General features: G+C 43.8%; 1 protein-coding gene across 1 annotated transcript in view; it reads left to right on the top strand.

Moving 5' to 3' along the window:
- tnr (tenascin R (restrictin, janusin)) overlaps positions 1-10185 on the top strand; it is a 91746-nt gene extending 81561 nt beyond the window's left edge. The window contains exon 29 of the mRNA XM_079285375.1: positions 8260-10185. Within this exon, the coding sequence (XP_079141501.1) occupies positions 8260-8379 (120 nt within the window). The 3' untranslated portion in view covers positions 8380-10185. The remainder of the gene's footprint in view (positions 1-8259) is intronic.
- Positions 10186-12562: the final 2377 nt, after the last annotated feature.

The following is a 12562-nucleotide window of genomic DNA, read 5'->3' as shown; positions in this document are numbered from 1 at the left end:
GAGATGATGCACCTCAGTCTTGACTGATAAAAAGCCCCTGCATCATCTGTTGGGAATGACACTCTTATCCAAACACTCATACCACTGGGTTCATATTCCAATTACAGAAACGTGTGGAAGGAAAAGGCCAGAGCCAAGACATGAAACAACATGTGTTTGATTCAAAATAATCCTGGTATCCCATTCTCACACTGACAGGTGTTTGTTTTGCTCACTACGTGTGAGGTGGGAGTGAGTGCTTGTCCGGTCCTTTTGACGAGTGTGTGATGCAGCCTCTCTCCCATGCCGTACTGGCTCTACAAAGAAAGCGAGGCGTTGTGTGGAGCTGTGATTAGGCTGAACTGCCGAGGCTTCGGAGCTTCACCGCTTCGCTCTCTGTGCTCTCTGTCGTTTGATGACATGCAATGTGAAGTCAAACTAAAGAAATAATTAATGAACTCATGTTGCAAACCGGAAAGGAACCTTTCGGCAGTCCGAGTTGCCGCACGGACTATAAATGAGGTGGCACACAACATCAATAAGGAAGGAAGGAAGTGAAGCGAAGCCGCAAACTGAAGCCGCAAACTGAAGCAATGCTTAGCGCAAAAACATCCAACCCCGTGCAAACAGATCTACAAACGCCAGAGAGGCAGCCGGTAAGACACCAAGCCCATCAGGAGACCCAGCGGACAATTGAAAGTAAATGTTTGTGCAGGCGATAGCCGCTAGTGTTAGCCACGGGGCCGAACCGGCAGTGCGGTCGTTAACCCTATGAATGCCAGTGTGTGTCATGTTTGATTCTCATTCATAATTTAATGATGTCATGATTGTTTAGTGAGCTTATATGTAGCAGAGAAATTAGTTAAAATGATTATGATATTATATTATTGTGGTGGCATTATTTAAATTAAGTAAATGTAAAATATTTAAAATCTGAAGTTAACTTAATGAAATCCCTAAATGCATTAATAATAACAGTTGGGGAATTTATGTCGCACTTTGTTTAATTTAAGAGGGAAAAGGAAATAATTGTTAAAAATGTATATTTTCCAGAACATTGTAAAAACAACCCTTTTCTTGTTTATTGGTTCAAAAGGTTTTTCACCTACCTGCTTGCTGCAAAGTACCGACTTACCTGAAACCTTGAAATCACAAAATAAAAGAAGATAAGAGGAAAAGAAAAGTGTGGTTATTGAGTGAAGTCCAGCAACTCTGGGTAGATGTCCAACTCCTTCAAGTGGAGATTGCACAAAGAAGGGGAGAACTTGACAGTGAAAAACCGCCAGTACCATAAAGCTGGCCAGGAAAAAGTACAGGAGCTTAAAGCTGGAACAGCAGGAGCAAAAAACCTGGAATCCTGGAAAGGAAAAAGAGTGGAGGATAAAGCACCATAAGCAACAGTAAAGGCGCCATTGGAAACACCACTTGTCAAATTCACAATTAAAGAACCTTAAAAATAAAAGTAAACATGGCTAATCAAGAAGCTGGAAAATCAGTTGAACAATTGAAACTTGAAAGAACTACAGCCAAAAGAGTGTGTTCCCGTCTGGTCAACAGTATAACCCGGTCACATACGGACATGTCTGAAGAAGAGCTCAGAGACAGTTTCAACAAACTCAAGGCACTAGGAGAGAACGTCATGGAGGCAAATGATGAGCTGGAAGCTGGCTTTATTGCAGATCTCGAAGCAGAGCTGGGGACGGATGAAGTCATGTTAACGGAGCAGGAAAAAGCCGACCTGGAAAAAACTACAAATGAGTGCCAAGAGAAGCTGAAGGAGGTCAAGAGGTTGCTCCAGAAGACGCTTTGGGTCAATTTTGGAAGTAGGGAAATGTCTATAGCACTACAAGCAGCAGAGGCAGCATGCGAACGCGTCGCTGCTGTGCAACCAAACATTAACCAGGAAGCGTATCAATTCATGCTGGACCAACTGAAAGGGTTGGTAGGAACAGCAAAGGACACGCATGGCCGATGGAAGCAGTGGGCCCCACCAGAGGCTCAGGGGGAGCTTCAGAGGCATGTGAGAGAGCTCGAACTTCACGTCCCCTTGATGGTCTCCAGAAAGGCTGACTTCATACAAGCAACCATAAAGGAGGATACTGATAGACAAGCCCAGGTGAGAGCTACATCTAATTATCGGATACCAACCATCAAGCTAAAGCCAACAGCCCTCCCCAAGTTTGGTGGCATCAAACGTGATTTTCACAGGTGGAAGAAGGACTGGGAAGCGCTGCAGAGTCAGGGAGAGCCAACAGGCTCAAAAGAAGTGAAAAAGGTCCAGCTACTAGACAGCCTGGAGGATAAGATCACACGAGAACTTCGGCTCACGGCTTACAACACATCTGATGACATCTTCCGTGTGCTAGAGAACCGCTACGGCAACCAAACATCCATTGCCATAGAAATAGTGGAGGAGATACAGAAGATGCCAGCTGTCAAAAGTCACCAGCCACGGAAAATCGTCGACTTAATTAAAACTGTGGAAAAAGCACTTCAAGATTTGAGTGACCTTGGAGACACAGGTGCTATAAAAAATCCCCTTGTGACTAAGTCCATTGAAAGTAAACTCCCGGAGACACTCAAGAAGGAATGGCTTGTGTATGCAGCTGACAGGAGGAATGATGTGACTTCAAGAGGTCGGTTCGACGGTCTCTTGGCATTCCTCAAAGACCAGGAGAGCATATATGAACAGCTTGAGCAACTGATGGAGGAAGAGCCAAACAAGAGAGAAACCAAGGTGGAGCCAAGATATGCCAGAACCAAGTCAACCAAATCAAGCAACGACCAGGAAGGGTGTGTGGTCTGCAGTGATGTAAAACACAAGTGGAAGATCTATTTTTGCAGACAGTTCCGAGCGCTGAAACTAGCAGAGAAGAGAGCTGCAGTAAAAAGGTTGGGAGCGTGTAAAAGATGTTTGGAGGTTCATGGCGATGGCTCACAGTGCAAACCTGGATTCCTGTGCAGAAACCAGGACTGCAAGGATGCAGATACTCCTGAGCATCACTTCTATCTGTGCCCCAACGCTGAGGCAAAGAAAAGCAGCGATGGTCAGAAGAGAAGCAGCGATGGTCAGAAGAGGAGCAGGTTCGGTCCGGAAGGGGATAAAGGCAGGAGGAAGTACACAGAGGAGCAGGAGGACTTCTTCGGGAAACTCTCTCCTGCATTGGCAAACCAATGCCGAAATGTGTTTTCCAATACTGCATCCAGGGCTTTCAATACTGTCAAAGACCAACCAAGCCTTTTAGGGGAAAGCGGACTTCAAGAGCTGCCAGTACTGATGATGCTTGTCGAGGTCACAGCAAACGCTGGGCAGAAAATTGGAACATTAATCGATTTGGCTTCTGACACCAATTACATAACCCACAGGACTGCAAGCAGGCTAAACCTCAAAAATGAAGAAGTCGCACTTGTCGTCCATGGAGTTGGGGGCATGGAGGTTCGTGTAGAGACGAAACGATACCTCCTCAAGATCAGAGTGAAGACACCAAAAGGCACTCTCAGAGCCCACCAATTGGTGTGTTATGGACTGGACAGCATTGCAGAGATACACAAACATGTGGAACCAAAGGAGCTCCAGAGATTCTTCCCAGATACACCGCTGGATGAACTCCGGAGACCTAAAGAAATAAGTCTGCTCATTAGCCACAAAGAAGGTCAACTAGCGCCACAGAGGATCAGAGCTGTTGGAGACCTTGTGCTGTGGGACGGTCCACTGGGGAAAACAGTGGGAGGAACGCATCCTGAACTCTTTGAAGAACTCACCGTGTCAGCTCACATGTCGAAGACACACTTTGCGAGGTCGATGAGAGCAGCGGCTGCAAGATATGAGGAACAACTCACCAGCATGGTCCCAGAGGGTCCGCTGGCAAATAATCAAGGCACCATCCAGCTCTGTGAATCAAGCACTTCAGCCATCAACCAGGACTTTTTAAAGTGGTGGAGATGGGACAGCATCGGCGCAGGATGTGAGCCAAAGTGTGGAGGCTGCCGCTGTGGGAACTGTCAGCCGGGTGGCAAGGAAATGACTCTTGCCGAGGAGCGAGAACTCCAAGTGGTGAAAGATGGTCTCACCTACGTCACAGGAGACGCCCACAGCAAAGAACCACACTGGCATACCAGATATCCATGGGTAGAGAACCCAGACTCTCTGCCGAACAATAAAAGGACTGTGGAGGCCACATTCCTCAGGACGGAAAAGCAACTGGCCAAAGAACCTGAATGGAAAGTTGCCTATACTGCTCAAGTCCATGACATGATAGATCGGAAAGCTGCAACCAAGTTATCCAGAGACACAGTGATCAACTGGCATGGGCCAGTATGGTATGTGAGTCACCTCATTGCTCCAAACCCCCACTCTGTCACAACCCCTGTGAGACTTGTTTGGAACAGTAGTCAAAAGTTCAGAGGTGTGAGCCTGAACGACCTACTGATGAAAGGCCCGGATGTCCTCAACCAGATTCGTGCAGTGCTCCTGAGATTCAGGGGTGGAGTGCATGCTGCTCTGGGGGACATAAAGAAGATGTATAACTCAGTCTGGCTGGAAGAAAAGGAGATGCACCTGCATAGATTCCTTTGGCGTGATTCAGAGGACGAAGAGCTGGGGGAATATGCAATCACCAGGGTAAACATCGGTGACAAGCCAGCAGGATGCATCGCACAGCTTGCAATGCGTGAAACTGCCAACCTCCCACCTTTCACTCACCTCAAAGAGGAACGGCAGGTTATTCAAGAAGACAGCTACGTTGATGACATTCTCACGTCCCACAATGACTTAGACCAGCTGAAAACCATCACGGCGAATGTGCAACAGATTCTGAAAGCTGGCGGGTTCGAGCTCAAACCTTGGGTTTATTCTGAGCAAAGTGGGAGGAAAGAGTGCAGTGACAAGCTGGAAAAGGCTGCGGAAAAGACCATGGTCTTACCAAACCAGATGCGAGAGGAGGGTAATAAAGCACTCGGCCTTGGCTACATGGTAGAAGAGGACAAACTCCATGTCATGGTGGGAGTAAACTTCTCAAAGAGAAAGAAAAAGATGAGACTCAGCCAAAACCTTCTGCAGGAGCAGATAAGAGCCCAAACACCCAACCCCCTGACTCGGCGAGCACTGCTGAGCCAAGTGTCAGGGCTGTATGATCCAGTCGGCCTGGTAACTCCCATCAAGCAGAAGGGAGCTATCCTGGTACGTAGGGCATTCCAGGAAGCAAAGGGTGGAAGTGCACCTGTAAAGGACTCATGGGATACTGCGCTCTCAGATGCACTCAGGGAGGACGCAATAAAGCTCTTTGAGGAGTACGGCCAACTTGCCAAAGTCAAGTTCACCAGAGCACTGACTCCCCCAAGCTTTACTGATGGTCCCCTGGCGATCACATTCTCTGACGGTATCGAGCATACTTATGGAGCAGTGATGTACCTCCGATGGAGTTCAGACCAGGGCCCGGTCATCCGGCTGGTGGAGTCCAAAGCAAAACTTACTCCTTTGGATCAAGGAGGGGATGCTGTCAAAGCAGAAATGTGTGGAGCAGTGTTTGCCTCACGGCTGAAAAAGTACTTTGAACTGCACAGCCGAATCCAGATTCAGAGGTGGTACCATTTTGTTGATAGCCAGACCATCCTTGGTGCAATACAACGGGAAAGCTATGGCTATCAAACATTCTTCGCAAATAGGATCGGGGAGATTCAAAGCAACACAAGGGTCCAGGATTGGTGGTGGATTCCTGGCCCACAAAACATTGCCGACATTATAACAAGAGGAGCCAGCCATCAAGATCTCGATGAGGACTCAGAGTGGCAAAAAGGTCCAAAGTTTCTAAGCTTGCCAGTGGAGGAGTGGCCAATCACATCAGCCAAAGAACTCGCAGCCACTGCCAGGGAGAACGTCACAAAACTTCAAAAAAAGGCATATGCTGCTGCACTGACCAGAGCTCAGGCTAAGAAGCAGCAAGTGGAACACAAACTGAAACAGGAGGCACAAACAGAGCAACGGAGGCTACCTGCAGGGTCTGCAATCCAAACGCTGGTGGATGTCAGGAGATACAGCACTCTGAGCCGTCTGGTAAAGACAGTTGCATGGATCTGGAGAGCAGCTAAACAGTTTGGCAAAGGAAGCCAAGCTGTGGAGAGTCCAAAGTGGGAGGCAATCTCCTCCACAGGAGTCATCTCTGTAAGGGAAGGAAGGAGAGGTCATCCAAGAAAGATGTGGTCGGACCCAGGCACCAATTTTATTGGAGCAAAACCAGTCCTGGAGGAGCTCTACAGGGTTTTTGACCTAGACAAAGCAAACCTTGAAGAGACCGCAGCAAGGAATGGAACTGAGTGGCAGTGGAAAATCCATCCAGCCGATTCTCCACACAGGAATGGTGCTGCAGAAGCTGCTGTGCGAATTGTAAAGAGGGCATTCCAGAATCTTGGGAATGAGGCTTCACTAAGCTACAGTGAGTTCCAGACAACTCTTTACATCGCAGCCAACCTAGCAAATGAGCGTCCAATTGACGCAAGAGTACAGAGCAAAGAGGACTGCATTCAGTATGTCACACCCAACACTCTCCTACTGGGCCGGGCCTCTCAAAGTGGGGACTTGAAAACCTTTGACTTTCACAACTACCCGTACAAAAGACTGAGAGCTATGCAGTCGGAGGTGACCAAGTTCTGGAGGAGCTGGAGCCAACTCGCTGGTCCAAACTTATTTGTCCGAAGCAAATGGCATACTGAACAAAGAAATGTTGCCATTGGAGATGTTGTGTGGCTGTGTGACCAGAATGCGCTACGAGGGCAGTTCAAGCTTGGCAGAGTCATCGGCACGACCCCAGATGATAAAGGCGTTGTAAGGGACGTCAATGTAAGAGTTTTCCCGAGCTACTGTGTCCCTGTCACGAGAGCTCTGAAAGGCAAGTCAATTCCCAAAATCAGGAGGGAAAAGATCCAAGCCACCGTCCTTCACAGGGACGTCAGGCGGCTCGTTGTCCTATTACCTGCAGAGGAACAGGCAGAAAGTCAAACGCAGCAGGGAAAGGAGAACCAAGTTTGCCTTTGAAGCTGTCGATCTTCACACCGTTTCCAGGCGAAGATCGAGTGGGAGGTGTGAAGTCAAACTAAAGAAATAATTAATGAACTCATGTTGCAAACCGGAAAGGAACCTTTCGGCAGTCCGAGTTGCCGCACGGACTATAAATGAGGTGGCACACAACATCAATAAGGAAGGAAGGAAGTGAAGCGAAGCCGCAAACTGAAGCCGCAAACTGAAGCAATGCTTAGCGCAAAAACATCCAACCCCGTGCAAACAGATCTACAAACGCCAGAGAGGCAGCCGGTAAGACACCAAGCCCATCAGGAGACCCAGCGGACAATTGAAAGTAAATGTTTGTGCAGGCGATAGCCGCTAGTGTTAGCCACGGGGCCGAACCGGCAGTGCGGTCGTTAACCCTATGAATGCCAGTGTGTGTCATGTTTGATTCTCATTCATAATTTAATGATGTCATGATTGTTTAGTGAGCTTATATGTAGCAGAGAAATTAGTTAAAATGATTATGATATTATATTATTGTGGTGGCATTATTTAAATTAAGTAAATGTAAAATATTTAAAATCTGAAGTTAACTTAATGAAATCCCTAAATGCATTAATAATAACAGTTGGGGAATTTATGTCGCACTTTGTTTAATTTAAGAGGGAAAAGGAAATAATTGTTAAAAATGTATATTTTCCAGAACATTGTAAAAACAACCCTTTTCTTGTTTATTGGTTCAAAAGGTTTTTCACCTACCTGCTTGCTTGCAAACTACTTGCAAAGTACCGACTTACCTGAAACCTTGAAATCACAAAATAAAAGAAGATAAGAGGAAAAGAAAAGTGTGGTTATTGAGTGAAGTCCAGCAACTCTGGGTAGATGTCCAACTCCTTCAAGTGGAGATTGCACAAAGAAGGGGAGAACTTGACATGCAATGAGACCAGGTGGGAGCAGAGATGGACAGGCATAATGACTCGCAGAGAGAAATTGCCTCTTGGCGTAAAGCTGCAAATGGGAAGATTTTGGTAGCGACGGGGATTAGAAAGGATGGAGTGAGACAATAATTACACTAAATTCATGATTGTGCCAGCTCTTAAGTCCGGATGTTTGCCCTTCTGCTTTTAGCGGCTTCCCTTGGTTGAAATAAAAATATGCTTTACTGAATATATAACATTTCTATCTTCAGTCTCTTTCACATTTCTTTTCTGCCCTTGCCTTGCTTTAAATGACCCTGTTGGTTCAAGCAGCTTCTAAAACCACACTTTTCACTCTTGCAGGGTATCAACTGGTACCACTGGAAAGGCCACGAATTCTCTATTCCTTTTGTGGAGATGAAGATGAGGCCATTCAACTTCCGTAGCATCAGCAGCAAGAGGAGGCGGTCTGCCCCTGTATGAACAAACCGCCTCCACCCAGCCCCGAGTCATGGATAAATGGAGTTCGGACGATGTTTACTGATGTTTCTGCTGTCTGTGTGCACCACTGATGTGCTCTTTAATGCCTTTTAGTGTGGCTGCAAAGAAAAAAGAGTGGGGATATGACAAAAAGCTACTAATATTTTATTAATATATAGTTATAAAAAAAAGAAGAAGCAAAACTCATCATTATTAATGTACTACCAACACGCAGGAACTGTTCTAACCATTGATGTGGTCATGAAATATGAGAGAGGGCGAAACAATGTCCGAACTCTGTTTATCGCTGCTCCAGCCCGGCTTTAGCTGTCTTCTCCTGCTGTACTTCTACCCAGATGATAGAGGACGCTGTATGTAATTTATGAAATACTTTGAATGACAATGGTTCCATTTGCTGTAAAAAAAAAAAAAAAAAAAAAAAGGAAAGGAAAGGCAAACCAAGAAGCTTTTTCTTTTCTTTTAGTCTGTGATTTGCCTTTCCCTAGGATGCGAGGAAATGTGCTCAAGACTGCGAGAGCTAACATTATTTTAACCATTTTGAAAACAAACCCACTTTTAACGAAAAATATGCTGTACATGCCCTTAAAACCCTTAACTAAGATATATATATATTTTTATAGCTGATATTGTGACAAAAAGAATCATCTGTTTAACATGATTTGATGCATTGGTGTTTGAGCCTATATTAAGTTAATGTAATCCTAAAACATGATGACAAATACTGGACATTAGAGATAAAAAAATAATGTAAAAAAAACTAAACTGAACATCCAGAATTATCATTCACCAAGCAGTGCACCAGCAACAGTTTCATTACCATCTATTATTTCTCTCCGTCTGTGTTACTGTTGAATACAGCAGTTGTGTTAAGCAGAATGAATATTTAATATTAAGCTCTATTATTATTGGTAGCCACACTGAGAGAATTTGCACTACAAGTGGGAACACAGCAAAGCTATTCTTGTTCACTCAATTCAATTATTTATTTCGGCGTTCGTGGGCATTTAGATATTGTTTCCTCGACTTTAATATCTGCGTCGCTCCTGTCGTCGATGCTGCGGTTGCTTGCAGAGATGGTGCAGATAGATGGAACATTTGAAGCTGAGGGACTTCATTTCAGCATTACTGGTAAAAAAAACAACTTCCATGATTACCTTTCAGCATATTGTAATTCAAGTAGTAACCCCAAGGAAGGGAGTTTTCTGAAAGATGGAAAATACCACCCTCACCCTGCAGCGCTCCCCTCTTTGTCCTAAACCGTTGAATAGCGGCAACTCCATAAGAATTCCAGTCCTGTTCTCTTTGCAATCTTTTGGGCCTGTTAAGCCCTTTGAGATGATTTTACTGTGATTCAAGGCTCTAGAAAGCGACAACATCAGCAAAGCATTTCAGGGATGGGAGAGACAATGTTACTCGTTAAGCGTTCTGCTAACCGTAGCCGTAGCTACAGTAGCCGTGAAGCTATTCACAATGTTTTCTCTCCATCTCTAAAACGCTTCCCCTAATATTGTCTCTCTTTTTGAAAAGGCCGTCTTCCTTTTCTTGGGGGGTTGCTTTGTAGTGTAGGTTGTTGCCAATGTTTGAAGAGCACCCTTTGCTTTCAGGATATCCCGCTTTTCAATCAGGCTTTCACCGAAGGGCGGCGCAGCCACACATCTGCATTTGCAGAACAGCCAATAGGATACACCCTCTATCTGAAACCTGAGACCTGTGGTTGGCCAAAGTGTGCCCTTATTGGCTGGATTCAGGAGGAGGTGCAGAAGGCTAGTTTTCTCTCAGTCCACCTAAACTACAATATGCTAAAGATTATTATGGAATTCTTTCCCAATGATGCCTAAAATTCCTTGCATACCGCAGCGTTAACCAAAGATCTGCATAATAAAGACTCCGTCTGCTGTTTGGAAAGATGCCAGTTTGTTTTTCTCACCAAAATCACTGAAGCAGCTTCTTCCTGTATTAATAGATTCTCACTTTTAAGGAACTTTTATGGTATTCGTGTCCCTTGGCATTTTATGCAATGTGAACACTGCCTTCTATGCAAAAGAAAGTCATGGGGGGGGGCATAGTGCATATATTTTATCCTGGCCTCTCTCCCACTGCTAGCTCACATGAACTTAACAAAGCAGAACAGTGCGTGGAGTGGAGCCAAGTTGTTCCTTCTGTGCCCTTCTTCTAAGTTGCTTCGCTATTTAAGCTCCCCAGTGAAACAACACGATCAGCAAGTGTGGCAGAGAATGAATTCTTCTAGTAGGGTGGGCGTAATCTGCAGCATACCCACCGAGCATTTTGTTCCATTCAGTGTTCACATTGTCACACAAAGCCTTCAGTGCGTTTAATTGACTGCAGTTTTCTGGAAAATGTTTGAAGACTAAAACTCTCCTCTCTGGCTACATACTATCAACAACGAACATGTGTCGTCCAATACAATCAATGTCACCATCGCTGCAAGAGACATTTGTTCTCAAATATATGTTCAATAATCCAAATATTAACAGCTGGAAATCTCATTCTTAATTAAGTAGCCTTCGTCAGTTCTTCTTTTTAGTTCTCTTATTGAAGCAAACCAGAACATCTGGTATATTTGTATATATTTTTCATTCGTTTTTCGGTGACTTTCCCCTCTTTAAACTACTAATATACTCACGTAGATATAGAAGATGATGTGACTTTTAATGTGTTCCCCTTTAGATGCAAACTAATTCAGATGGCCTTCTGAAACATTTCCCTTTTAACCGCTGTACTTTTAACCATTGTTGTGTTTAAGATGAATGGAGCCCACCGCATGTTGACTAAATTTCAATCAAGAGTCTGATAGTAAATAACAAATGTCATAAGAATGTGTTTGTGACATATTTCTTTCCTGATCTGGGTAAACGGTTCTCTTGAAATAGTTTGTACGGTACAAGATGTAGATGAAATAGATTCATCGGGACTCTAAGCTCTTGTCCAAACAGTGAAATTGCCCACATGGGCAAAAATGAAAACCAACATAACCTAAAATACAATCTATAAGAAAACGGTTTCAACATGTGACCTTTCCCAGGTCTGACTCATGGTTCACCGTCAAAGTGACTGTTTCAGAGCCTCTCATGCGATCCATCTCCCACAGTGATTTATAGTAGAATAGGGAATTCTCCAAGTACTTATTTCATTAACTATTTAGATGAAGTTTGCCTCGGTGCATCTTTGTACGATGGTCAAAGGTCACGAAGCTTTGCAGAAAAGAAACAGAATGTTGTTTGTATTGTAAGAGATTTCTCTCATGGCAAACTATAAGATGCTCTTATTGTAATTTGTTTTCCTTTACTCGTTCATCAACTTAAGTTTCAATGTGAAAACCACAAAAACAAATTGTTACAAGTTGCATTACTGTGGATATGTTTTATTCTTTTTCCATTTGTTTGAAAAAAACAACAACTTCCAGGACAACTATTGGCCATCTTGTCATGGTAATAACATGGTAATAACATGTTTGATATTACATTGTTAAAAGAGCCTGACTTGTTACTTGGTATGATGATGCCAGTCCCGCTAACATAAATCAAGTAGTTTGTTTTCCTCATGGCAAGCTACCAAAGTCTTCATTTTAAATCTTTTTGGAGGGATGAAAAGAGAATCTCCTCCATCTTTTTAAATTAAAACTCCGTCCGTCACTAGAATACACTCACACTGTATTACTATTTATTTCTGCTGAGCTCCTTACAGGAAACTTGTTCATCTTATTTATTCAACTTCTATTTATTTTTCAATTACACTGACTGATGCATCATTGTGGAAAAAAATACAGTCATTATTGACACATGGTCCTCTATGATATCAAACTGAAAATGCTTTGTTTCATGGGTTTATTTTACATGTTGAATGAACTGATACGACCACCCTGTATGCTAATATCTCTTATACAAGCCAGACACTGAAACTGCATTGATTTGAAATCTTGCCATGAAATATAAATGTTGACAAAATCTCGACTGTTTGAGAAGCTCATTATGCTGAAACTAAGGATTTATTGTTGGATCATCTTGGCTATTACTGTCAAATTTAGCTCTAGTTTGACTTAAACATGTACTATATAGTTCCTTTTTTAATACATTTTCTACATATTAATAAAATATTTAAATCGTCTGATTTGGTGTTTTTTTGTTTATATTTTAGTGTGTTAATT

The sequence above is a fragment of the Melanostigma gelatinosum genome (assembly GCF_949748355.1).
Source record: "Melanostigma gelatinosum genome assembly, chromosome: 15".
Taxonomy (NCBI): Eukaryota; Metazoa; Chordata; class Actinopteri; order Perciformes; family Zoarcidae; genus Melanostigma; species Melanostigma gelatinosum.
This window is presented reverse-complemented; position numbering and strand designations above follow the sequence as displayed.